The 27,444-nt window shown below is 36.0% G+C and overlaps 1 protein-coding gene across 1 annotated transcript in view; it reads right to left on the bottom strand.

Annotated features, from left to right (window-relative positions):
• Positions 1–2,691: 2,691 nt before the first annotated feature.
• Positions 2,692–27,444, bottom strand: part of SATB2 (SATB homeobox 2) — a 173,546-nt gene continuing 148,793 nt past the window's right edge. The window contains exon 11 of the mRNA XM_045559955.1: positions 2,692–3,413. Within this exon, the coding sequence (XP_045415911.1) occupies positions 2,952–3,413 (462 nt within the window). The 3' untranslated portion in view covers positions 2,692–2,951. The remainder of the gene's footprint in view (positions 3,414–27,444) is intronic.

The raw sequence follows: 27,444 nt of genomic DNA, 5'->3' as shown, positions 1-27,444 counted from the left end.
AAATGACTCTCCCAGTTGCCAACTCCAGGATGTGAGAGCATGCATGTGTTTATATACACACAGAGACACACACACATTCACATGTGCAATTAAAGCCATGCATTGTACAGGACTCAAACATCTGTAATTGTGGGTACCACTGTCTTGTTTCTAAAATAACGGTACAGATTTCTCCTAGAGTCACCAGGTCTCCTCTGCATGAAAAATTAAATGGGAAAGAAGGCAATGCCCAGTAAAATACTTGACAAACGAAGTCATATTTATTGAATGCGTTTATTTTAACAACCAAAAAATTCTAACAGCCTAACAATGCACATAAGTTAAAAATTAATTATCACTTAGTGATAACAAAGATAGTTGATTTACATGGAAAAAAAGAACATTTACAATATGTTAATCCTTATTCACATTGTTGATACCGCAATAAAACACAATTTGTTTTTTTTCATTTCACAAAAAAAAAAAAAAAAGGCGGGAAATTGTGCTTTGTCAAGAGGCACTACAAGAGAAAGTTTCTTCTTCCAAATAGATATTATATGACAGATATTGAATAAATAGACATATATGCATTGTAATTCGCAAAGATCTGGCAAGACCACAGGCTAAAATGCCCACAGATTCACTTAGAACCACTGCAAACTTGGCAGTGAAATTAAAAAATAAAAGGCAAGACTTAGCATTGAAAAATACCTAATAAATTTTTGGTTGAAGTGTAAAAGATACCAAATGCGGATGCCATCGATAGATGAACCACCTTGTAAGAGCTTGGCAAAATCAGTTTCCATTGCGTGTACAGAATGACCTTCAGCAACAGTGTAAGAAGACAATTTGGAAAGAGTAACTCGGAGATCAGGAAGCAGCAACCATGGACTTTCTGATTAAAGCTGCAGCATACTACAGAAATAGGAAGGATGGGCCCAGGGCTTACCCACAAACAACCATCCTTTTGCAAAAGTATATGACGCTCGTGTCAAGATAATTTTTAAACATCATTATTTGAAAAAGTACAGGAAAATGTCCCTTTAAAAACTCCAGAGGTTACTGAGCAGCTAGAATTAGCTTGTATTGCAACATGTCTTCTCCCTGTATATTGTAAGTTCTGAGTTAATATCTACACATAGAGGTTTTTTTTAACTCCTACCTTTTATACCTTTCAAATATATAAATAGTATTAACAGTTATATTACAATGTTTGTGTAGTAAACAGAAAATAACTTTCAAAGTGATATTGCATGAGGTCTTTGACAAGGTTGCATGAAAGCACAACTCAAAATAAATCCAACCATGTGGGACTGTTTAATGGCCATTTTAAAGCATGGATTAGGTTCACTAGGCCAGTCCTGAAGGTGAGGTCTCCTCTTGCAATTACTCTAAGTAGAAGTGGAAAGTAATGCTACTGGTGTTTCTGATACGAAGCCGAAGGAGATTTGGGGAACTATAGTAGATTGCAGCTTTAATGCTCATCCCACTAAACAGCCAGTCAGCATTAGTTCTGCTTTACGTAAGGTAATTGCTATGTAGGTAACTGGAACAATGTTTCCTTTTAGGACAAGTAGGTGATTCTACTGAAATCGCTTCATGAAGTCTATTGCCCGGAGCTGCACAATGATTCAAAAACAGGTTCTTGTTAGGGCTGCCATATCAGGAAAAGGGATGAGAGAGATCAGGGACTGAAAATATTTAGTTAGGTGGATGGAATGTGTACAAAGAAGAGGAAGCCCAAAGTGAAACAGAAATAAGAAACTTCTTTTGGGAGAGGGAAGGATGGAGATTTATTTGAAAGGGAGCCCCTTTAACTGGGCAGCAATTTATTTTCTAACTTAACATTACATTGAAGAACTATTTTCTATTCAAAAAAAAAAAAAAACAGCAACAAACAACTTTTAAATGAGCAGGCTTATTAATTTTAAGATTTGAAGCCACAAGCAGGTAAATAAATTTCACAACAAAATGTGGCTTATACTATGAAATCCATACGTCCAATGTCAAAATGTTATTTTATCAAGACTTGCACTAATGGACAAGTTTTCTCTGCACTGAATTTCAGTTTTACTTATTTGGAATTCAACAGAAATGCATCTGTTCACTACAGTAATGACAAATTGAATAACGGAATGTATCGAGTCATTTTATTGAGTCATTTTAAGTGTGCATTGTGTCTTTAAGAGTAATTTGACTTGTATTATTTTAACGTGCCCTGATTTCTTCTCACTTTACTTTTTTTCTTTCTTTCTTTTTTTTTTCTTTTTTTTTTTTTTGGCAGTGTTGATTTATTTTGTTAAATACATACCTCAAAAATTACCCATTAAGCTGCCAGATAGGAAGCCATAGAATTAAAAAAAAAAAATCAGGGACAAACACAAAAAATAAATAGGAATTCAAAAATAGTCACCCCACCCTGAGAGCAGGCCGCAGTTTATCAAAAAGCCAAAGCGACTCACTGTGAAGTGGTTTTTTTTAATACATAAACAAGTCTTTTCTTTAAGAACTCATTTCACAGTCTATTCTTTCGGATTGTAAAGTTCTCTGTCCCATGCAATTTTAATATATATATGTAAATATAGAGATATATACATATACATATACACACACACTTGTAGCTTCCTTCATTTATTTCGTAGGTCTTTTCATCCTGGAACTTGCCCGATGTAACTTCTGTAAGTGCAAGGATAACGAAGGCAGAGTCTGCTGTGATTATAATTACTATGATCCAGTCAAATGTAAAAGTGTAACACTTTAGTGTCTTTGCCAAGGCGATGTCTGATGCGGAAATACTGAACTTACTCAGTCATAGGTGTATCCTGTGCAATAAAGAAATATCAAAAAGGGTAAGAAAAACAAAACAAACAGACACAAAAAGACAAAAATAAAGCAAAAAAAAATTTTTTTTAAAGACACTAAAACAGGAAATCCTTGGACCGATGTATTGCTTTGCCTGGTAGGAGTTCACATTATCTCTGGTCGATTTCGGCAGGCGCAGCCTTGCTTTTGTCAGCGCTCTCCTCCTCGGCCTCCACTTTGTACATCTCCTCGGAGCCTTCCTCGCTGTCATTCTCCTCTGACTCGGTCAGCAGCTCCTCGTCCTTATACTCCGCCACGTCCACCGCGGAGCCCAGGTGCTCCTTCAGCTTCCCGTGGTGCTTCACGTGGTACCGCTGGTTCTGGAAGAACTTGATGATGGTGTGTTTGGGGAGATCCAGCTGGGCTGAGAGAGTGTGGATGGCTTCCTGGTCGGGGTACAGGCCTACGTCATGAATAAAGCTTTGCAGGATCCCCAGGGCTTCCAAGGAGATCTTTGTGCGAGACCGGGGCTTTTTGGCACAACTGTCTTCAGTCGGAGGAGGTGGGGGAGGCGCTTCTTCTCTGGGAGGGGAGCTCTCCTTGGCTGGCTGAGACTGCTGTCTGTGAAGGACCTGAGAATTAATAGACAAAAAGTGAACATCCAACTCGTGATTTTGCCTTCTGAAAGCCATCAGCCCTCTGAAATATGGGCTATCTGTCTCGCACTGCAGTTATGCTGTAGGAATTTGTCAAGTCAGGTCTTTGGAAAGCTTAAAAGCATTGCTGGAGATTTAGAATCTCATCTACCAAAAAAGAGGTTCCTAAGCGTAATATTTGCTAACATTTGTATTCTGAGGCACAAAGAAGTTAAGTCATTTGTTGCTCAATGTCATTTGAATTTAAGCAACCTGGCCTCAGAGTCCTCTATACCTTTAACCACCAAGATGTGCCTCCTCTCTGAAGGCTAATGCCAAAGAAACTGGGCACAGAGGGAAAACATGGTCCCTATAATCAGACAGCACGGCTTCCAGTCTAGACTCCTCTACTTAGTTGGGTATCCTTGGGCAACCCACTTAATAACTTTAAGCCTCAATTTCATCATCTATAAAAGAAGGATAAGGAACTGACCTAGGGATGTGGTAAGGATAAAATGACACAATTGTTGTAAAGAACAGCGCTTGTCTTAAATCCAGGATTGGCAAACTTTTTCAGTAAAGGGCCAGATAGTAAATATTTGAGACTCTGCAGGGCCATACAGTCTCTGCTGCAACTACTCAACATAAGCAAATGAGCATGGCTGTGTTCCCATAAGACTGGATTTGGCCAATGGGTCATAGTTTCTGGCTTAGAACAAATGTCCAATAAATAATAGTAGTTATTATCCTCGGCCTCATAATTACTCTGAGAGTGTTACAGAGGAATAATTGGTACCTGAGCCAGAAAATCAAGCCTTCATAAAATTAGAAACAACTTTTATTTATTTTCTTTTAGTTCTGATTTTGGTCCTTTTGATTTTCAATGTTTTTTAAAAGCATAACAACTTCCAAATTAATTTAAAGACAATACTGGGAATGGTGGCTCACGTCTATAATCCTAGCACTTTGGCAGGTGGAGGCAGGAGGATTGCTTGAGGATAGGCATTCCAGACCAGCCTGAGCAATAGTGAGACTCTGTCTCTACAAAAAAAAAAAAAAAAAAATTAAAAAATTAGCTGGCTGTTGTGGCACGTGCCCATAGTGCCAGCTACTTGGGAGGCTGAGGCTGGAGGATCACTTGAGCCCAGCAGTTTGAGGTTGCTGTGAGCTATGATGACACCACTGCACACTAGCTGGGGAGACAGAGCCAGACCAGATCTCAAAAAAAAAAAAAAAAAAAAAGACATAACAGTTTCTTTCCAGCCCCTACCCCTAAGTAAGCAGCTTTTATTGAAAGCAAAAGTGAAAGTTCTCTCTTTCTCTCTCTCTCTCTCTCTCTCTCTCTCTCTCTCTCTCTCTCAGGAGTGTCTAACTTCCTGGATCCTCCCAAAACTTTTAAGAATAGTAAGTTTGCTTTTTTAAAAACACATGTTTCTTCTTTTACCATTCTCTCACATTTTATGTAACCTTTTTCATGTTAGAGTAACAAATTAAACATTTTCCAGAGTTCAGGGGGAATAAATCCAATCAAGGCAGAAGAAAACATGTCTAGTTACATTAAAGAACCCTTCCTACCACCATCTCCACCACCAATCCCACCACCACCACATCCTACCCATATGGTCTTTTTTTTTTTTTGCTAAGAAACATTAGCATCAAAGCAAGCATTTAAGGGGGAAAAAAAAATGTCTGCCATTAATCCCAGTCTCGGGATCCATATGATGAACAAATACTTTCTCACCAATGTGAAAGTGTCAGTCTTCTATAAAGAGAATTTAATAAATATTGGGGCAGATGAAGCTGTTCTACAAATAAAATAATAAATAGGTTTAGGTTTTGCAAATAAGAATCAGTAGTCAAAAGAATAATTGGAAGCAAATAAGAATATCTGTCATAATAAGCTGATGGCTGGTGGCAGGAAAAAAAGTCTAAAACACAGGACTATAAAACAGTGGCACTAAAGTCCCTATAATGTTGACCAATTAAAATGAATGTTCTTAGCATTTTCTTTACCACTTTCAACTAAGAGTAAACTCATGCGGTTTGTTGTGGTAAGCTGGCATCAGCAAAAAAGTGAGAGCTCTGTTCCTTCAGCATCCTAATTATACCCGGCAGGGAAAGCGGAGCTGGCATGGCTGCCGGTGCTGCTCACGCCAGCTTCCATGGCAGGAAGATGTGTGCTCTGAGACCATAACCTGGGCAGCACGGGCACTGTAATACAGAAACCTCTGTGCCAACAGGTGAGGATTTCTGCTTTTGATGAGAGAGAGACTGAAATTATGTGCAGAGGACATACAGGAAGAACATATACTCAAGCATGAGTACTCCCTATTAGAGCAATTGTGCTAATTGGAAAACAAAAGAGAATTAAAATGCCCCATTTTCTAAATTATACTCGCCTTCTGTAGTAAAAGTCAGCATAACCGTTCCATTTAATTGAATAATTAGATTGGTTCTTTAGGGATTTTCCATTGTGTGTTGGTTAGATTTAAAGAGATTTTCCAAAACTATACTTTGAAGTTACTATAATTTTTCTGCATGATCGCGTTTGTTCTCTGTAGGTCCAACCAACTGGCCTGCTTCACCCACCCCCTCCTTACTCAGAACTGAGCAGTTCATGCACAGAGAAGTCAAACATGAAATAGAGAAAGAACAGTAATAACAGCTACCACTCACTGATTGCTTATTCTGTGCCAGGCAGTTCTAAGAACTTTACATGGATTAACTAATTTAATCCTGACAGTTCCTCAGGAAGGTGCTACTTGGATAGAGAACAAATTGGAAACATGTAGCATCTCAGGGGAATCCTTTAAATTGGAAATCATAAACACAGGGAGCTGTTGATCTGAGAAAGGTTTCCAGTGGACAAGGTCATTGCCCATCATAGACTAGGCAATGTTTCTCAAGAGATGTAATAGCAAGAGAAATTATCTACGAAGTGAAATATATAGTTTCTGGTCAGAAAATATAGTGATTCGGGAAGCACGTCAATATCTACATGAAGAAGGTTAAGTGATATCGTTCTAGCATCTTCTAACAGACAAGGCAAGTGTCAAAATACAGAATGCCCTCAGGAGCGTCTCTAAAGTGAAACTGTCTTCCAAGTTACCAAAAAGGCTGAGCTTTTTCCATCACACTGATACTTGTCTTTGGCTATAACTCCCTTTCTACTACAATATACATAATATCTGGGATTAAAAGATTCCCAAAGTTATCTGTCCTGTCTTCATTACTCCCAAAATGTTCTATTTATTCTAAGCAGAGAGTTATTGTCTCTGGATAATCTCTAGCAAAAGAACTGCATAATTTCCTCTCTAGCCAATTGCTAAAAATTCTTAATATCATGTAGCGCTTTCTTTTAGTGGTGTAAGTACTCTGAACAAAAATAGAGGAGTAGCCTAATGCTTATAAGCTTGTCTTCCCTAGATAGGAAAATCAATCCAAACCCTCTTACAAAATTCTCCCATCTAAAGAGCAGATCAAGTCATCTTTTCTTCACTTTCTCACATCTTGACTAAATAATGTCAAATTTTTTAGCCTCTTCTTCACAGAACAAGTTTCTGAACTCCCACATAACCAAATTTTAGTTTTTTTTTTTTTAATCTCTGAATTTCTCATAGCATGTTCTCAATACCCTGTTAGTTAACTAGAATGCATCAAGTTTGGTCTTTGTCCCAAGCAAGTGCCCTGAGGGTCCTGTCATTAATTGCTAATGGATGGATTTATAAGCAGTTTTGCTCCAAGGCTCATTTGACAGTTCAGGCATATACTTCTGGCTGATTAAATTTTTAAGTCATAAACTTCACAATTATTTCAACCAAGACAGAGAATGTCCTGCCAGATGAATAGAATTCTCTTTCCTAACTAGTTTGCCATACACTCAGAGTATAGTCTTCTGGAATTTTCTTCATGTTAAGTTTATTGGCCATTTTTCCAACTTTTTATGCAAAACTAGAAAGACTATGGACTTTTCACCTTTATCTTTTTTGCTTTTTCAAAACAGGCCCAGTGGAGGGGGAAAAAACTGTTGGTAGCATCTACTAAAGTCAAACATGCACACACTGTATAAAAACAGAAATGAGTGCTCATGCCCTTAAAAGGCATGTTCATAGCAGTTTTAGTTATAAAATCCCCAAACTAGAAACAATTCAAGTGTCTATCAATAACAGAATGGTTAAATACACTGTGGTATACTTACATAACAGAGCAGTGGGAAAAACTAAACTATTATTATATGCACAAACATGGATAAATATCACACATATATTGTTAAGTGAAAGAAGTCAGACATGAATGACTAAAAACTGTATGACTTCATTTATGTGAAAGTCAAGAATAGAAAAAACTAAGAAAAATGTAAGAATAGGAAAAACCTGCAATGACAGTGTCAGCATAATGCTTACCTCTGAGGTTTATTGCGTGGAAGGGGGTGGGAGGTACCTTATGGAATGTTGAAAATACTCTCTGTATTGACTTGGGTATTGGTTAAAAGAATATGTACATGTCTAAAAGATTATTGAGTTGTATAATTAATATCTGTACATCTCACTATATGTAAACTATACCATATCTCAGTATAAAAATCTTTTAAATGGGCCCAGTAGTCAACTTTTATCTATTCGCAACTGATAACACCTCTCTTTAATGTGATTTTCCCAAATAATAGAATGTATCACTCTGGACCTATAACTGTTCATTCCTTTCTACTCTTGACCTCTGCACACTGAATGTCAGTTCATCCTACTTCTATTTTAGTTTGACATTTTCTCCATCACAATTAAACTTTGATCTAGTCAACAAATTCATTTCTGATAATTTCTATAAAGAGAGTCATAAAAGGTTTATTTAAAAGCCTCTTTCATAGCTTCTGTTGTTGATTTTTCAAGATGACAATTAGGGATCATAGTAGTGAAATATTTAAGAAGCTTTAATAACAACAGAAACAATAACGATGATAATAGTAATACTAGGTGTTAGCATTCATGTAAAGCTTACTATGTGAGCCACATAGTGACCTAAACGCTATACATATATTTCATGTTATTTAATTTTCACAGTAATCCTGGAGGTAGGTATTTTAATGCCATTTTATGATGGGAAAACAAGTTCCGAGGGTGTAGGTAATTTGTTTAAGCTGCATAGCTCGTAAGTAGCAAAACTGGGCTCCTTAAGCTTATCTGATTTTAAGGCCCATGCCCTTAAACATATGTTCTCTTGCCTTCTATGAGCAAGATTATATAGGAAAAGTGAATAAAGTCTCTAGAGCAGAGGAGACAGACTGTACATAAAATATCAGGTGGTTATAAATACTATAACAACAATAAAGTGATGCATAAAAAGGAACATTGGGGGAAGGGGAAATTATTTGAGGTAAGGTGACTTAGGGAAGACTCCCTAAGGAGGCAGCATTGGGGCTGAGGCCTGAAAGAAGTGAGGCCCAGCTACGAGGAAGAGCATTCCAGACAACGGCAACTACAAGCAAAAAGGCCTCAAGGCAAGAATATACTTGATACATTTGGAAAACAGCAAGAAAGTCAGCATATTAGAGCTGTAGCCACTAGCCACATGTGGCTACTTATATTTACATTGAAATTAATTAAAACAAGAGAAAAAAAGGAAACAACTCAGTTCCTCAGTCACATTAGCCACATTTCAAGTGCTCAACTGTATTCCTTGTGCAATAATATATTGGACAGCACAGATATGGGGCATTTCCCTTATCACAGCAAGTACTGTTGTACAGCCCTACACTAGAGATCAATGACAACGGAGAGCGCCAGGCCAGAGCGTTCAGGGCCTTTGCATTCTATGGTCAGGGTAATGCAATTCCCTCATGACACACGGCAGTCACATAATGAGGTCTAGCTAAAAAGATAGCAGGACTTGGAAACTGCTACTATTACTAGAGAGAAGGGAAAATATTTTTATTTTTACATACTAAGAAAAATTTAGCTTGAAATATCTAACAATATTACATCAGAGTATCACAAATAGCAACATTATCATAAAACCACCAGAAGCCTATATTGGCACTTCTATCCTCTAAAAGAATGGTTAAGTTACATTCTACTGATGGCTGCTTTCTTCTTCAAAGGTGCTTATCATATATAAAAGGAATTATGTTTAAAACAATCTGCCTTGGGTTAAAGGAGTAAAAACTGTGTATCAATTTGTCAAATATTTATGAAGTATCTACAATAATTGGGCCTACTGATTTACAAACCTTTTTAATAAGGAGTCCTCTATCCAATGATCAAGGCTTGATGACTGTTATGGGTGGAATGTAAACACATAAAAAGTTAAAAGTCCTAATAAGTTCCTTCTCATTTATTTGCTGAAATTTCTATGGGCTGATATATGACATATATGTCTATAAATGGACATGAAAATGGCAATAAAGAAAGAGGAGTAAGTATGCTCCAATGAGACAACAACTGCAAAATAAAACCCAAACGCTCCTTGCCCAGTCAACAAAGCACAACTATAATATGGACACATGTTGTTTCTCTGCCTTCAAAATCAAAAATTTTGAAAACAAAAGGACCTAATAGTACCATGACAAAACTTGACTAAGAAAGATAAAGCAGCTCTTCTTAAAGCTCCCAGTGTTCAAAATAGATTTTGAAGGCTTCAATGAAAACCAGCTGGGAGCCATGTGTAAAATATAATGGTTCTTGCCTGCAGGGAAGGAAGCGAGATCTTGAATGATTAAGGTTAGGAAAGTATATAATTCACTGTATCATTATGGGGTGAACTGGATTACTTATAATAAGCCAAGACTTTGTGGTCCTTTTTTATAGAGAAAATGAGAAATTATTAAGGAGGTGACTGTATAAGTTGGTTGATCCAGTGTGGTAAACGGTTTCCCAGGTGGCCACATCTGCCTCTCGATGACAAGCCTCACCCAGTGCTTCAGGTCCTAAGGGGGAAGGCACATCTTCAGGAGATGAAAACACAAACAAGATGACTTTTATCTACATTAATTTTGGGTTAGTATCAGAATTACTTTGACTTGTTTAATTTCACCTCATCTATGAGAACAGAATATATAATTGTTGATTCAAAAAAGGAAAACATTCTTCCACTGCAAGTTCCAAGAAAAATATATTTAACAACAACAAGAACAATGAGTCTTTATAACTCATTAGAATTTGTTAAATAGATCAATGAACACATGCTGTCATTTTAAAAATATATTGTATATGAAATATCACATAACTGAAGTTTCAACAACCTACCTCCACCCCTTAATACTCCTTTTTTCTCAAAATCAGTATTAAAGACTATTAATTTTGGGTCAAAAATTCAGTGGGGAGAACTCAGCATTAAAGATTAATAACTAATGTAAGTATTAATATAACTATCTTATATCAATCGCACCTTTTGGACTATGAGCTACATATTGGCATACCATATGCCTGCCATACAGTGAGTGCACAGTATATCTTTGTTCTGTGGCACTGAATTAATTCCATATTTTTGATTCTTTACTTTCAGATCAGTTATTCTTGTTCAGCACAACTAGTTATTATTTTTCTTGCTGTAATTCCTTTTTAGCAAAACTATGTTTAAAAAATAAAGGAGCAGTCACTAATTACAGGAATTTATATCTAGTGTGTATCAGAGAGCAGGGATATAATTTTTTTGTTAACATTTCTATGTTCAAAAAAATTCTAGAATGTTACATAACCTATAAGATGACACTGTACAGAAGTTGTAAGCAGAAGTTCTGGGGTCACAAAGTTCTGGTTTCAAATCTAGTTCCTAACCCAAAACCACAACAGCTTACTAGCCTTGTGACTCTGAGCAAGTTACTTTCTCTGAGCCACAGTGTTTGTTAATCTGTAAAATCTTCCTTGTAGTGTTAGGAGGATTAAGTTTGGCAAGGTATGCTAAGTATTTCGCAGAGTTCTTGTCATAAGTAAGGTTTGAATAAGTAGTAGCTATCATTACAAAATGGGAGGAGGATTTAAGAACCAGTAGTATAATGCCTCATAGTTTTCTACAACATGCTTATTACAAAAGCAACAAATTCAGAAATCTGTCCTTTTTACCCCAAAGATCTACAAATCTACAAAGGGTCGTGTCTACCAATAATTTTTCTTATTTCTTTCACTCAAATACTACATATATCTCTGTTCTTAACATGGCATCTAGCACATGGAAGTTGCCTCTGAAGCATTTATCACATGGAATTGAACCTTAAAGTTACAGTCCTGTCCAAGGTGGTACCTTCTATACACACATCTGACATCCTCTTAGGAAGTCATTCTTTATCGGTGGTTCTCAAAGTATGGCCCATGCAAGAAGCCCATGACATCAAAACTATTTCCATAGTAAAACTGAGACATTATTTACTATTTTGACCATGCTGAAATTTGCACTGATGGTACAAAAGCACTGCTGGGATAACCGCTGGCCTTTAGCCATAAAAAGCAGTGGCACCAAACTGTACTAGTAGTTGTATTCTTTACTGTACTTAGAGTAAAAATGATGCCACTTGCATTTAAGAATATTTTTGATGCAGTGGTAAATTTTATTAATTATATTAAATCTTAACCCAAGTATAGCTTTTTTTTAATATTCTGTACGAGGAAATGGGAAGTATGCATAAAGTACTTCTGTAGCATACTGAAATAAGACGGTTGTCTTGAGAAAGAACACTTGTCTGAATGAGTTGTAAGCTGAGCTAGTCACTTCTGTCATGAAATGTCATTTTTACTTGAAAAACAACAAACTATGGTTATTCATATTTGGATATTTGGCAGACATTTTTTTAAAAATAAAGTGAGCCTGGCACTTCAAGAAAAATATTTTACAGTACTTGTTGCCATTGATAAAATCTGACCTTTCAAGCAAAAATTAGAATTTTGGGAAACTTGTAGTGGCCACCACAAGTTTAATAGTTTCCCAATACTTAAAGACTTTTTTGATGACATTGGTGGTGATTTAACAAATGTTTTTGTTTTTAAATATGTCAGACATATTAATAAAATGTGCCAACATTTGTAAGATCTGCATAAGTCAGTAAACCAATATGTTCCAAATGACCAATGCATGATGTTACAAAGTTATGAATAAGCAAAAGATCCATTAAAAGAACAAGGCAGACTAATGGATTAAAAGGTAACAAAGCATGTAAGTATGAAAAGTTCATTAATATGGTCTCAGCTTCAATTCCACTTTGCAACTAATCTTTAAGAAACTATAGTATCAAAGAATATCACAATTATCTGGAAAGCATATTAAAATATTCCTTCGTTTTCTAATTACATGTCTGTCTGAGGCTTTTCTTCATTGACTTCAACCAAAACCACATATTGTATTAGATTAAATGCCAAAGCAGTTATGAGAATGCAGTTGTCTTTCATGGTCAGACTTTAAAATATTTACAAAAATATATAAACCATTGGTAATATTCCATTATTTTTTCTTTTGAGAATATCATTATTTTCATAAAAATTACAACATTTACATACATGCCTATACAGTCAGCCCTCCATATCTGTGGGTTCCATGTCCATGGATTCAACAAACTGCAACAGAAAATATTTGGGGGGTAGGGAGGGAAGGGAAAGGATGGTGTGTCTGTACTGAACATGTCCAGGCTTTTTTTTTCCTTGTCACTATTCCCTAAATGATATAGTACAACAACTATTTACATAGTATTTACATTGTATCAGGTATTATAAGTAATCTAGAGATAATTTTAGGTATATGTGAGGATAGATGTGGGTCATATGCAAATACAACACTATTTTATATAAGGAATTTGAGCACCCATGAATTTTGGTATTTGGGAGGAGTCCTGGAATCAATACCCCATGGATACCAAGGGGTAACTATATATTATCCATAATTATTTTTAAATTAGTAAGCATTTTAAAAATTCCTCAGAATTAATTTCTAATATGGTAGTATTGATAGATGTAACACATTATTGGGGTCCTCAATAGTAAGAATGAAGAGGGGTTCCAAGACAAAAAAATTCGAAAACTTTGTACTACATGAATCACACTCAACGCATGGCCCTGCCTTTCCTCAATAATCCGGCACTCTGTGATAAAATTCAAAAAGGACCCTACAGCTAAAAAAAATCCTACTTGTATCAAATCACCTAGGAAGACCTTAGAGAATGAGTGTAAGAGAAATTACACATGCGTTATGATTTGTCTCTTGACTTTATCACACAAACACATTTTCACAGGCAAAACATATTCTCCAAGATATACAACTCAGCACTATTTCTAACTTCAAATGATATTACTTGAGTTGGCTCTTATAGTTGTAATTTCACATCCTAACATTATAAGACTTATTAAAAACTATGGTTTAGTTTTGTTGCTTTTTTTGGATTATACAGTATCCTAAGGTCAAAACTCAGGAAATCTGTTATTAAAAAAAAAAGTATCCATGAAGTGATGACAAATTGCAGACTACAGGTGTTAGATTACATTTTGACTCCAGGCAGGTTTAATATAAGTTGGTTCCTTTTTACAATTGCTCTTAGCACATACAGCTATAGGAAGGGGATTTAAAAAAAGAGAGAGAGAGAGAATAAGAAAAAAAAAAAAGAGTGGTGCTCAATAAAAGAAGACCATGTCAAGAGAAATCAATACAAACAAGCAAAATGGTAGGGAGTCTGACATGGAAATATGTGTTCAATTTCATCCAGCCTTAGTCTGTTTTTTTTTTTTAATATTGTAACCAAGACACTATTGGAACACTGTGTATGTTTTTAATGCGGTTTAATAATTGTTTCTCAAAATAAACACTTTGGTCAAAGATAAAAGCATAAAAACACTGTGACACCATAAGCTGTTAAACTTTGGTATCGGAGGAAGCATGATTCTTAAAACAGCCTTTGGCTTATATCATTTCCTCTTTGGTAATAAAATGAGAACTATACCAACAATTTTGGTATAGTTTGGGGAGGAAAGGTGCTGCAGTCGTTAATCTGATTATTGGGAATGGCCAGGATCTGCAAGCACTGAAGAGGTGACTGAGTGGGCTGCTTCCTCAATACAAGCAGATGAGCAGACAGATAGTAAATTAAGCAGGGTCAAGATGAGTAACTATATCTTAATCAAAAGACACCAAGACAGCATAGAAAACAATCCTCTCTCCAGTTAGACTGTAAGAGAGGGAAAGCATAAACACATACTGAAGCCAATGGCAATTATACCTTTCCTTTCATCAGCATCATTCGATAAAGAGGTTTATTTGATCATTTAGGGCCTAACATAACCAAAACCATTCCACAAACATGACAGACAGAATCCATAAAAAGATTCAAGAAGAACAGACTATTTAGGATGTTTCAGGCCATGACCAGGCATCCTTATGCCTGGAAGAAACTATCCCTAGCTCAACCACCCCAATCTCACTCGCCTGACATCCAGAAGCATTCATTTTCTCCCCGTTCCCACACACCTCCAGCACCCTTTCTAATGTTTTCTCAAAACACAAAGCTTAGCCTAAAAATTCACAAAAAAGGCCTATCTTTTGAAGAACAGATTCAAGGCACAGGTAATATTTCATTGTCTTCAAAGGTCTTATATTTATCTTATAATGAGTAAAGAGTAACATGGAAATAATCAGGGTTGACAATTACCTTAAATATCTGATTTTTAAATAAATGTATAACTTGTTTCATTGCTATAATTGAGAAAAGTGTGGTTTTTGCACTAGCATGAATGAAAAAAGAAGCTCTTAGGTTAAGTTAAAAATAATCAGAGTAACTACATGAAAAGAGTGAAAGGTTAGGATGACTTGGGTACCGAGAGTTAAAAGAACCAACTTGGAAATTCATAATACCTCACCAGTAGCAAAAGGTCAGGAAAGATGTGCAAAGCGTTCAGGTTAAGAATGATCCACTGGAATTCTTAAACAGTTAATCTAGTTGGTTAAATAATTCTCAAGTGAAGTAAAAACATAACCCAAATGAAAACAATTTCATCAACACCAGTGATACATGATTTGTGAACTCTGAAATTTAATTTTTTAAAACAGATTCAAGGTAAGCTCAAAAGAAGAGAATACAGAGACTATTTCAGATAAATAAATTTCATCCAATAAGTTTAACCAGAGCAAAGTTTTGATTCCTCCTAAGTGAAAACATTTATCTTAAAATGGAAGAAGAGACATCACATAGTCAGCCAGGAATTGCCCATGAAGACTTAAATAATTTGTAAAGTAAAGCACCAAAGAGTCAGAAATCAAACCATTTCCAAATCACTTTATAGTATTTATAAATCCAATGACAAAAATATAATTTGAAAACACCTATTTGGAAAAGAGTGATTTAGAAAAAAGGATAAAATGAAGCAGAAAGAGTATCTATGTATACTTTCAGTCATAGGATCTCAATAAATTATGTGAGCTTCATGGAAATAAAGCATTACTATTGCTGATTTACACATAGATTATATAATGTGACTTCATGCTCATATGTCACATTTCTGTAATTATTTAAATCTTATAATTAGGATATTTTCAAAGCTCTTTACCCTGAGTCTAACAAGTAATACATACACCCTTACTTCTGTTTAACTGTTTAATGGAGAAAAATACAAAAGTACCTTCTCTTTCAATTGAAGTTTTGAGCACAAATTTTAGTGTGAATAAATATCATCCAATTAAAATCTCAAAGTGACACTAAAAATGATAGGGGCTAATATTCAATGATTTCAAGTTTAGGGTTAGAAGTGAAGACAATGAAGAAGGAAGAATTAGAATAGATTATGGGGAAGTTTCTCCCCCGAATGTCAATTTTTAGTGGGTTATAAAGGGATTTTTGCTTTTCTATTTTTGTGTACCATTTTTAAAAAGCAGATACCCAATTTCATCAAAATCTGCTAGCACAAAAAGAGAGACCCTTCCCAACAAAACTCAGCCAAAAACCAGTTTAAGATTTAAAATTCCCATAATTGTGATGGCACTAGTGATATCACAATTATGTTGTTTTCCAGCTTCTTAAAGAAGAGGGTATGAATTATTTAAGGAGAAAGAGCGTTTGGATTAGATTCTTCACTTGGGAGAAAGAGGAGAAGGAAGGTAGTCCATGTGTTTGAGGACTCACATGAGGCTATTTAGGATCCCAGGACAGGCCACATTTTCAGTGTAATTTTTACAGTTGGGGTACTCAGAAGTCAGAACAATCTGACAGTTATGGTTAGTGAAAATATTAAATGTTCACCAATAAAATACTACCTCAGCATATTTTTTGCTTTCTGAATGTAACCACTTAATAACAGGACTTGAGAAAACTGCACTGTGTGAATCAAACACATAAAAGTACAAATATTCCTTTTATAGAAAGCAAAGCTTAAGCAGTGCATTATAATCAACCACTCTGGTAAAAGACAAAATATCTAGCATTACCACACCACTGACATATTACAGCTTATTATACTCTAAAGTCCAAACTGGGTAAACAAAGTCAAATGATCAAAGAAGGGTTTTAGCCTCAGACCATGAGGCAGAGGCCACTGATCTCTAGGGAGTGGCAGCAAAGATTCCTTGTGGCTTAGCGCTCAAGAGGTGTCAACGGAGAGCTTATCAAACACAGCCTTTAGTTTTCAACTTCGTTTACTTGGCTTCCTTGATATTATTTTCTTTCAAGAGAAAAAGAATATGGAAAAATTAAATGATGTGAGGTAAAACTTCCCAAAGGTTAACCGTCTCTTAATTCTAGAGTATTCTTTTCAATTCTAAACCACTTTTCATTCATTATGGGGATATTGGTTTTACATTCTCCACATTAATGATCTTTCTAACTGAAACCAGGTATGGGGAGACTTTTGGTTTTAAACTTTGTGGTAGGTATACTGGGTTAGAGGTGGAATGCTGGCAGGGCCAGTCACTCTTGTTTAGACCATGGCTTCCTCAAGAAAATGGGTCTCCTTCTCCCAGGGTACCAAGGATGGTCACCGGGAAGACAAATCTTAGTTCCTAAGTTGCCGGGGCAAAGTAACTAGACTGGTGACTCCGTTTGCCACAGGAAAGATCTCAGTGTCCAAGCTTCAGATGATCATTCTATTCCCATGAGGCCAGTAGTTCAGCATTCTTACCACTCAGATTCATGCGAGAAGTCCCATTGTGTCTCCGCTTGGCTTTTCTAAGCTTATTTGCTTACCCTGTATAGGTCGTCCTCAGAAACAAGAACTGTCAAGTTACTATACTTTCAAATGTGAATATGCTTTGGGGTGGATTTAATTTAATAGCTGAGAACTCAGTGCAAAACAAACATACTTACAAATGACATTAGCAGGGAATTAATCATTAACGCTTTCGAGATTGGCGCTCCAAGACCAACCTCCCAGGTTGCTTGAGGCAAGATCTGAGAGTTCTCACTGACTCCTTCCCCTCCTCTGGAACTCCACATCTAGTCAATCCCACATGTTGCTGATTATGCCTTTTAAACAGTTCTTGGATTAATTTTCCCCTCTCCATTTGTACTCTCATTGCTGTAATTCGGACCCTTCTAATCTCTTGCCTGAATTACTATGACTTCCTCCCAACAGGCCTCCCTGCCACAGCCAACAGAGCATCTTGCCAGAGGCACTCCATGGTCTCAGGTGGGTCACGGCCTCCTGTGTGTCCAAGAAGGCTTCATAACCTGACTGGAGCTTATGCCTCTGCCCTGGCCTTGCTCCTCACTTGCTCCTTAGCCCTTGCCTTGCAGGCTGTGCTCCCACAACTCTGAAGCTGCAGCCCCCCACACTCATGCTCTTTCACCCTCTTCTGGAAAGCTCTGATGAGGGTTCTGTAAATTGTGTGAGCAGCACTACTCCCTGGAAGCCTTCTAGGTCCTCCAACCCATCAGGTTTGGGGAGTGTGTGCACCATTTGTGCTTTTCTTTCTCTGTACTTACATGCTGTATTATAGTCATCTGCTCTCATACCTGCCTCTCCAGCGATCCGTGAACTCCTTAAGGGTAGACATTCTATGTTATATTTATCTCTACATACTCCAAACTCAGCACTGTGTCAAAGCACCACTTTGAATGAATAGTTTAGTTCTGTACTAGCAACGGCTGTATTACACAGAACAAAAGTCTTCTTAAAATTTAGAACACATCTAACAGCTCTAAGGCAAAAAACAAACAAAAATAAGTGGCAAGTCCACATAAGTACTCATTAAAAAATACAGTTATTACTGGAAAGATCTGAATTATAATAGCTTATAGTAATTTATTACATGCACACATACACTTTGCTTCAGCTAATAATATCATACGGTGACTCACGCAGTTCTTTAATTAGCCCCAAATTATCTGATTGAAAATTACTGACACTCAAGAGACATACATTTAGGGTGTTCCTATTCTCAGGAATAAAAACTGACATATTCATCAGTCTGCTTCTCTCTCTTCCTCCTCAATCTGCAGAAATATTTCTACTATCACCAGAATTTAAAAGGCCTGCAGCAGACAGCTTCTATGACAAGCAAAGTTGCTGGAGGCAAAACAGCAAAACAACAAATAAAAATGAGAGAATCTATATAAGACAAAGAAAGGGAATCTTTAAAAAAAAAAAAACAGAATTTATAAAAGCTAGAAGTAGTTGCTTAAAAATGGAATACATGTATCACAATAAAATCCTGAGATGGTAAAGGCTCTCAACTGATTGAAATTCAAAAGAATGTTACCTATCTACAAAATGTTATGAAAAACACTGATGTTTTGTCCAAAACAAATATTAAATGCCAAAATGATTTTCTCTGGAGCAGAATGAATGAAGTAAACCTATGTGAAGAACCAAGGAAGAAAGAAAAGTAACAAAATTAATTCAAAGAGTATATTTTTTGCCCCCACTTTGATTCAACTTCTATAGTTGCAACACCACACATTCCAAAATGAGCAAAGCAACTGGTTTAAAGTTAGAGCCACAAACTGTCTTTACTGTTTCTTGCTTGCCTTTGTAGTTATTTAGATTTCATCAACATTTTTTTCTAAAAATATTCAACTAAAACTAAATAAATCATGCAAATTAAGTACAGAAAATCTAGAAACCTAGTATAAGCCATCTCATTTATACTCAGAGAGATCAAAAAGCATTTTGGCATTAAAGAACATTTTTGTTTTAAGGTACAGTGCTGTTAAGGTATTATGTTATATCATTACCAAAAGTATAGGTTTTAGCTTTGTTGGGGTCTCTGTTGGAATTATAATACCAGACTGAGCACAGAATTCTATCTAAACTCCATTATCATATTAAAACACTTGATCATGTGTGCCCTCAAGATTCCCAACTTTCTATTTCTGAGAGAACATATTTAATGAGATAGAGCTGGTAAAGGGAATATTTGTGAAAAGCATCGCCAAAAAGTTACTTCATATGGCAGACATAGAAAAGGCAAAATTTACAACATACACTGGAGCGATAGCTATTAAATAATCATCTCTGAATAAACTCTACAAATCAATATGGTCCTTTTGGTTTAAACTAAGAATGGTATTGCCTAAAGGAAATCTCTAAGGTCAACCAGCAATTAACTGAAAGGTTTTGATTGAAAATGCTATTGACGGTTTTCATATCAGACAGCTTCCTGGTTATTATACTTCATGGGCTAAGTAGGTGCCAAGACATTAAACTGTCAATAATCTATTAATACTGGACTGTTATGCTCACTCTGCCTGAATCTGCAGGCAAATGTATTCAAGCCAAGTACCTTCTTAGAACTAATGCAAATTCCCCAACCCTAATATGGAAATCATATCTTTATTGCCTCCCAGTTTAAATGCCTAGCAGTGTTGACAGAGTATAAGAAAAATATGCAGATAATAAATGCTTATTCAGATGAGTTAAACTAACATTTGTTTTTAAGAGATTGCTGAAGGGATGGAGAACATGTCCTGGAATCTGACTTCCTTTCTAAGCCATATTTAACAGTTTCTAAATTGAATGTAATAAACACTTTACAAAGAGAAATGAGAAGTTATTTTAAAGTGGGACTTATAGGTTCCTGCCACTCAGCATCTGGGAAGCAGTTATACACTGGGGGCTGGGGGAAGAACTTTTAATGAATTTAAAAGAGAAAAGCACTTTAATTAAATGCTGTCAAAGTGGATTGTATTAACGACTGTACACAGAGGAATTTAAAGCCAGCCAAGTTTATTTAGCAAATAGAAACTGGGCTTTTGAAGCCTGCAAGTATTTATGTTCCCGCAGTTGCAGTACATCTAGAAGATGATGGTGCCAAATGAAACTGTTGAGTTATTAGATATGATTTTATTTATTGTGTATTATTACAGTTTCAAAGGCCTTGAGGGAATTAATTTCATTCTCAAAATGAAATGCCACATTTGATCAGAAAGGGTTAAGAAAAGAGAATAATTTCCCCCAATTTTTTTCTGTTCCCTGGTATTTTGCTGCAGGTGAGTGGCTAGTGGGAACAACCTTTTCCAGGTTCATCCAGTCAGCATTCACTTTATTGAACAGTAGTGGCAAAGAAATCAATGACAGTATTTCTCCTGTGAGGTTTCCTTCTTCTTTTTTTTTTTTTCTCTTCAGTGATTTGCCACTAAACATAATTCATTCTATTACACATACCAATAAGCTGAAAAATGACCAAAGCTCTTAAAAATCTCCATGAAAATTTGGTTGCCATAACTTTCTTAATCAAAAACATGAGTAGCCTAAACTTCTATAAAGGAAAAGGTATCAAATGTTTGACTCAGGGCAATAGGAAAAAAGGGGTCTTCCTCAGTATTTTCTATTCAAAAGCTGACCACAGAACAAACCTAGTATTAATGATAATATTTTTTAAATAAACAAAGAAAATATGAGCCTTAATGCAAGAAAGCTGTAAGAGATTGAAAAGCTGGTCTGGCTGGAAAATACTATATGTGTGTCAAAATGATTTTCTCTACCGTTTGTAAAAATGTAATTATCTGTGATATGCTATTACCCACGATATACTACAAGGGTGAGGGATTTCAAGTAAATCCACTGGAAGCTAAGGATTTGCCTTTGGTCTTCAGTCTGACACCACCACGTCTGTGAGATCACAAACCACTGCCATGATTTACCACATCCTTCTTGCAGTTATATACACACCCTTCAGACTGTCTTTGGGTTTTAATTCAAAACATGAGAAAGGGGAGAAGGGAAACGTGAGGATGGGAGAAAAAACAAAACAAAACACAAAACCCAGCACCTATTTCCTTTCAAGAACAGAAAAATGATCACAAATGGAGACTTTCAACTTTCTAAATAAATATTCTGATTTTTAATCCTCCTCCTGCCCAAGCTATTTATTAATATCATATGTTTGATCTATGTAGTTCTGGAACTTATAAGTAATTCTGCTTTCCCATCTGTGCCAAGATGTTTCTGACTAGTCTTTGAAATGCTGCAAATGCAGATGAATATGACATAAAATAGCAACTGATTACATACACATTCTACATGTGAGGAATGGCAACATAGAACACAGATGACATTACATGTTCATATGGTATAATGTACTATTCTATTTCACATATGCAAATATATAGAGATCATCAAAGTACATCAAGCCAGCTCTAGTATATCTGTTCTAGGAACTCAAATTGGTTGATTTCATGCAAATAAAGTATCAAGAAAACTTCTCTCCTGATGCCTCAGTAGTTCTAATATAAAGATATATCAAAGAATTGTCAGCTGATATAACATACCAATGCATTTGATACAGATTATGTTTTATAAGCTAAAGAATCAATCAATTTGCTTCTCTCCTTTCATGACTATATTAACTTACTATGTATGCTGTTGAACTACTTTAGCCCCTATTTCTTTAGGAGGTATTTATTCCATGTGAAGCACTCAAATAAGGATTCCTCTCTAAAGTATACCCCTAAATTACACCTACATGAAAATGTTTGACATTGGCTCACTACAATTCCTGGCCACTCTTCTATTACCACCCTTTTGAGTTCACTGTTGACATAAATTGCTGAAAAATTGAATTGAGAAAAAACATATTTAAAAGACCATTTGCATGTGAAAATTGTACTTATACAGTATGCTGGTTTTAGCACATTCTATTCATTTAGATCCTAATAGAAACAGGAAGACCTTTCCATATCCACCTATATTTATCTTTAAGAGTTCATATCATTAATTTTAGCTCCTTAAGTTTACTTTTCAAAAAATAATTGACTCCTCATTTTGAGATGCACTGTTTGAGTTCAGTTTATCATACCTAAAAAAGTAATTCTGTTAAAATAATTTGTTCCTCTCTTTTCTACCTAAAGATCTCAAATCTGTTGGGTGTGTTCGGTACTAGGAGATCACAAACTATGGATTCATTATGCTACATGATTCTGCAAAACGGATCCAACCAGATACTCAAGTGAGCCTTGTACACTGAACACAGAAAGAAATACAAACTTCCTTGAACATGAAGAAATAAATTTAAACTTTAAAAAAAAAAAAAAAACGAGAAGGGGAAAAAGTAGAAACAATTGTTACTTAAATAAATTATTTTTCATATCTGGGTGATCAAGTTAGCTGTATTACCCATCAGCCATTCAGTTCTGGAAACACCTGACCTTTCTTTCAGGAATGGCTTTGTTTACGAAAAATAATGCATGGATGGCTACAGAGCTTTAAAAAAAAAGTTAACTGGAATCTATTCAGTGTCATGCCGGTAAATGTTTAACAACTAGCTCTCTGGAGAAAAAAGCCCCAATCAGATCATTCACCAATTTTTGTAGTGTGAATAATCCCACCATGGCTGGTTTAATGCTACCAACGGTGTAACAGCCAGATTTAAGAATTCCTGAAAATTTAACAGTGGATTTCTGCAAACCGGTGTAAGTTTACTCCAGGACACCCCAACTCTACCATAGAAAGTGATACCATTTCCCTCCTCTGAAAGCCACATACGGTTTCCTAGACCTGCTAACTGAAATTCCTTTGCCTGGCCTGGCTTACCTGTCATTTTCCCAGACCCAAAGTGATTAGAACGACCCCAAGTGATACATAATTCCATAAAAGATTCTGTATCAAAAGGTGAAGGGTTATATGATTCACAGTGAATGAGATCTAGAAACAACTTGTGAGGAAATTGAACTTGTGACCTTAGAACTGTCAAACCTATCTAGTTTGCTTGATCTCTCATTTCTAGGGTCAAACCGAGTAATAATAAAATAAATGAATTTCAGAATTTTGGCAGTTCTCCTTTAATTGAAAGTGTGCTTTTCTATCATTACAAGGGGAAGTTCCAGACTTCAACTTAATAAAAATCAGCAGTAGTTTTCAGCTACATTAGATTTCCACACTAAACAGAAACAGCTGAGAAGCCACAGTAGGTAGGTTTGGTTAAAACAGTTTAAAACTCAGTGGCTGGCTTTCTCTTACAATTGTCAAAACTATCAGTCATAAGAAAATCAACTGGATCTCTTTGAGTTCAATATAAGGTGTTCATAATTTGTTATGTTGTTGCTAATTTGTTTTTCCAACATGCTTTTGAACCTCCCAGGAGCAATGTGTTTTTAGTTTTTGGTTTTTTTTACACTTTCATTAAAATACTCAAATGGGAATCAGAAATGAATGAACCAACTCACAGAATGACTGTTTCAGATAAAAAGGGTCTCTGAGATCACCTAACTCGTGTTGTAACAGTTTATAAAACAGTAGATGGAAACTCAAAGAGTGACATGCCTCGTGCAAGGTCACACATTCAGCTCTGGGACTGGATACTATGTCACCTACAGGGCCCTCTTCTTTTCCATACCACCTTTTCTCCTATTGGGTCAAAGGTTCATTGAAAATAAAGATAGAAAGTAATTTTTATTCTTTATAAGATGATCTAATTCCTGAAACAGTGCATAGAAATCCTTACGGTGAAACAAACACACAGGAAAATTTTAAATATTTGAGAACTTTTTACTTGAAAGCCAACCTACACTTAGACTTAAGCAAATCTCAGTCATCTATTTTAAATGCAATTTAAAATTTTATAATCGAAGGCCATGATTTCAAAAGAAACATTTTCTACCAGTGTATGAGCAAGATATAACAATTTTTCAAAATTAAAATCAAATGGTTTTATTTATTATCTGGTCCTTAACCCTGTGGCTTTCAATCATGGAACCATGATTTGTTCTATACATTTGTTCTGAACTTCACTTTCAATAATTTGTTACTATCAACTGCTAAAATAGCAAAATTTACAAATGCTTTATTTTTTTTTTTGCTTTGGTTTGGTTTTGGTAAGTTACAGCTGATTCTACACTCTTCCTACAATGACACTATCATACATAAGTCCACTCCTGTTTACCTTTGTCCGTGGGAGGGAAAGAAGTGGAATTCCAGGTGGTGATGCCAGGAATGGAGTCATTCATATGAAAATCATTATTATTAGCACACAGGACCCCTTCAAGAGTACCCTAAGATCTTAGAAAATTCTGCCTCTTCACTCTACTTGTCACTACTTATCCAAATTTGCAAAAGTCTAGACTCAGTTTTCTGGTAGCCTCTAAGCAACTTAAGACCAGAGAATATTTCTTTTCACTTGTTTGAGTCCATCAGAGGTCAGCACAGAGGATGCTGACTGAATACTCTCGCAAAGAGACTCCAACACAGTTACTGCATGGCACCCTCACAACCTCGTGGACTAATGTGTGGCAAGGACAACAGATATCCTTGAGATTATCCAGAAGCTGAGTGGCCTTTTTGCTGTTTTAAGCTTAAAGACATTAAAAAAAAAAAAAAAAAGGGCTAACCAATTTTTGTCATACCCAATGACATTTTATTATGCCTTACAGAGGAATTTTATTCAGAGTTGAGAAAAAAAATTCTCACTTTTAAATAACTTATAATGACTTTTAAAAGTGCCTAAAATGTAGAAAGGTCATATGAAACCAGACAGCTCTAAGTCTCTCAATCTGTTTCAAAACAATTGTACAGCAGGCAAACAATAGAAGCCAGGAATGCTCCCACATCTTGCTTGTTATAAAGTTATATGCTGATACCATCCTTGATTCAACTCTGGACTCTTCTGAGTAGGAATTATCCCCTTTATCCTTAAGATTAATACTAACATTTTTCAGATGCCTTCCATGCAATCACCATCTCATTTAAACCTCCAATAATCTATAGCTTTGGGACTATTATCACTAGGTTCCAGAAATTTTAAGCTGCTTCTGCAACAGTAGAGCTCCGATTCCAGTGATGGCTCTAGAATTCAAACCCAAGTCTTCTTAAAGTCCTCTTTATTCACTCACCTCACCATGCTATGCTCCTGGCAGAGCTACTGTTTCAATCTACTTGGATAAGTTCTCTGGTAATTTATAGTACTTATATTTAAAAAGGAATAAAGGGAGGTTAAAAGAAATATAGTTTTCATTTGGGCATTTTACTTTCCATTGAAACATTTTTAAATCAGGCAGTTCGAAATGCCTTCACGATGGCTGTACTCGCATGTGTTTGTGGGCCAAATTTGTCAGCACCATCAGGCTCCCAGCACGCAGCCTCATACATCTCAGAAAGGCACCTAGGACTCAGCTTCCCAGGCTACCCTCAAGCCCCATTTCAGCTGCAATCGCCTCCCAGATTTACAACCTTGTTTCAGCCATTAGGCCCAAATCAGAGTATGTGAAATAAGCACCCTACACCGACCAGAGCGGAATGTTGAGAACTTCATTCACCCCTGTGGGAAGCCCTTCTCTGCAAATGTGCATTTCTGTTTCTTCTGCAAAAACAACGAACACCTTTCAAATCATACCTTTCAAGTCAACAATTATCTATCAATGAGAAGCACTGTGGGAGAAAATGTGAATTGGGTGCCTGTCCTCCTAGAAAAGGGTAGGCTTTTCTGAGGTAACAGTTCACTATTAAGAGGGACTAGTTCACACACCTAACCTTCCAAGGGCCATAGCTTTATTCAGTACATGCCAAATCAGCCCGGTGGTTCAGTTCACATATAACAATGAATTAGCCCATACCCCAGTGCCAAGTAATAATGTGACTACTTACAGAAGTCACTCTGGGTAGAGAAAATAAATATGACTGGAACAAAAAAAGAAGGTCCATCTGCGTGGTCAGGGAGTAATTGGAGATGGAGTGGACATACTTATTATCCATATGTTTTCCATCAAAACTATTTTTTAAAATGCCCCTCAATCATTAATAAATAGATGGAATTCTCTAAAGAGCTATGTATATCCCTTTGGACTCTCTAGAATAGACTCAGAAGGCCTGTTTGCTTTGGTGCCTTCAAACAGCCTTTTTTTTTTTTTTTTTTTTAAAGTAATCTTGCCTCTGAGAGACTCAACATGTTTTAGAGAGATATTACCTGTTTTATTGTGGAAACAGCTAGAAAAACTGAAGCAAGATCACCCAATGTCAGGATCAGAGGAAGAAAGAGAATCTATGGATTCCACTAAACTCTAGTCTGAATTCTAGAATAATGCAAGATAGCCAGAGGGAAAACGGAAGTCTGTTTAAAAATGCATTCTCAGTATAGGAGAAAACGGCTCAATATACGTGTGAAATTCTGTTTTATTCACTGTCATATACGTGGTGCCTAGAATAGTAGCTGGTGTACTGAATGAGCTTTAACAAATATGTTGAACGAATAAGAAAGAATGTGAGAACAAAAATGGCCAGTCTTCTCAATCATGTCTGTATAGCTTGAAGCCCCAGAACAGGTTTATCAATCAATTTTAATCATCTTTTTCAAAAGACAGACTTTGCCAGGTATCTATATATGTATAAAGGAATGTATTTTGCTTCTCACAGATGAAATATGATAAGGCCCTTGACTAGAATAATGACACATCAACACCTACAGTTGCCTTAATTTTAGTTAAGGTTTATTGTTGTTACTTTTTATGGGTGGGGAGAGAAGGGAGGATGTGTTCTCATGCACTTTGTATCTTAGTCTCTGTTTATTTTGCCTCTCTCTTTCTCACTGTTTCGTGTTGCTCACATTTAATCAGTTTTCTCCCTCACAAAATATATTAGCCATTAGTCTAAAAAAAAGTGTTTCAGATTACTGAAAAGAAAGGAGAGAGGAAGGAAGGAAGGAAGGAAGG

This window comes from Lemur catta, chromosome 8, assembly GCF_020740605.2.
Source record: "Lemur catta isolate mLemCat1 chromosome 8, mLemCat1.pri, whole genome shotgun sequence".
Taxonomy (NCBI): Eukaryota; Metazoa; Chordata; class Mammalia; order Primates; family Lemuridae; genus Lemur; species Lemur catta.
This window is presented reverse-complemented; position numbering and strand designations above follow the sequence as displayed.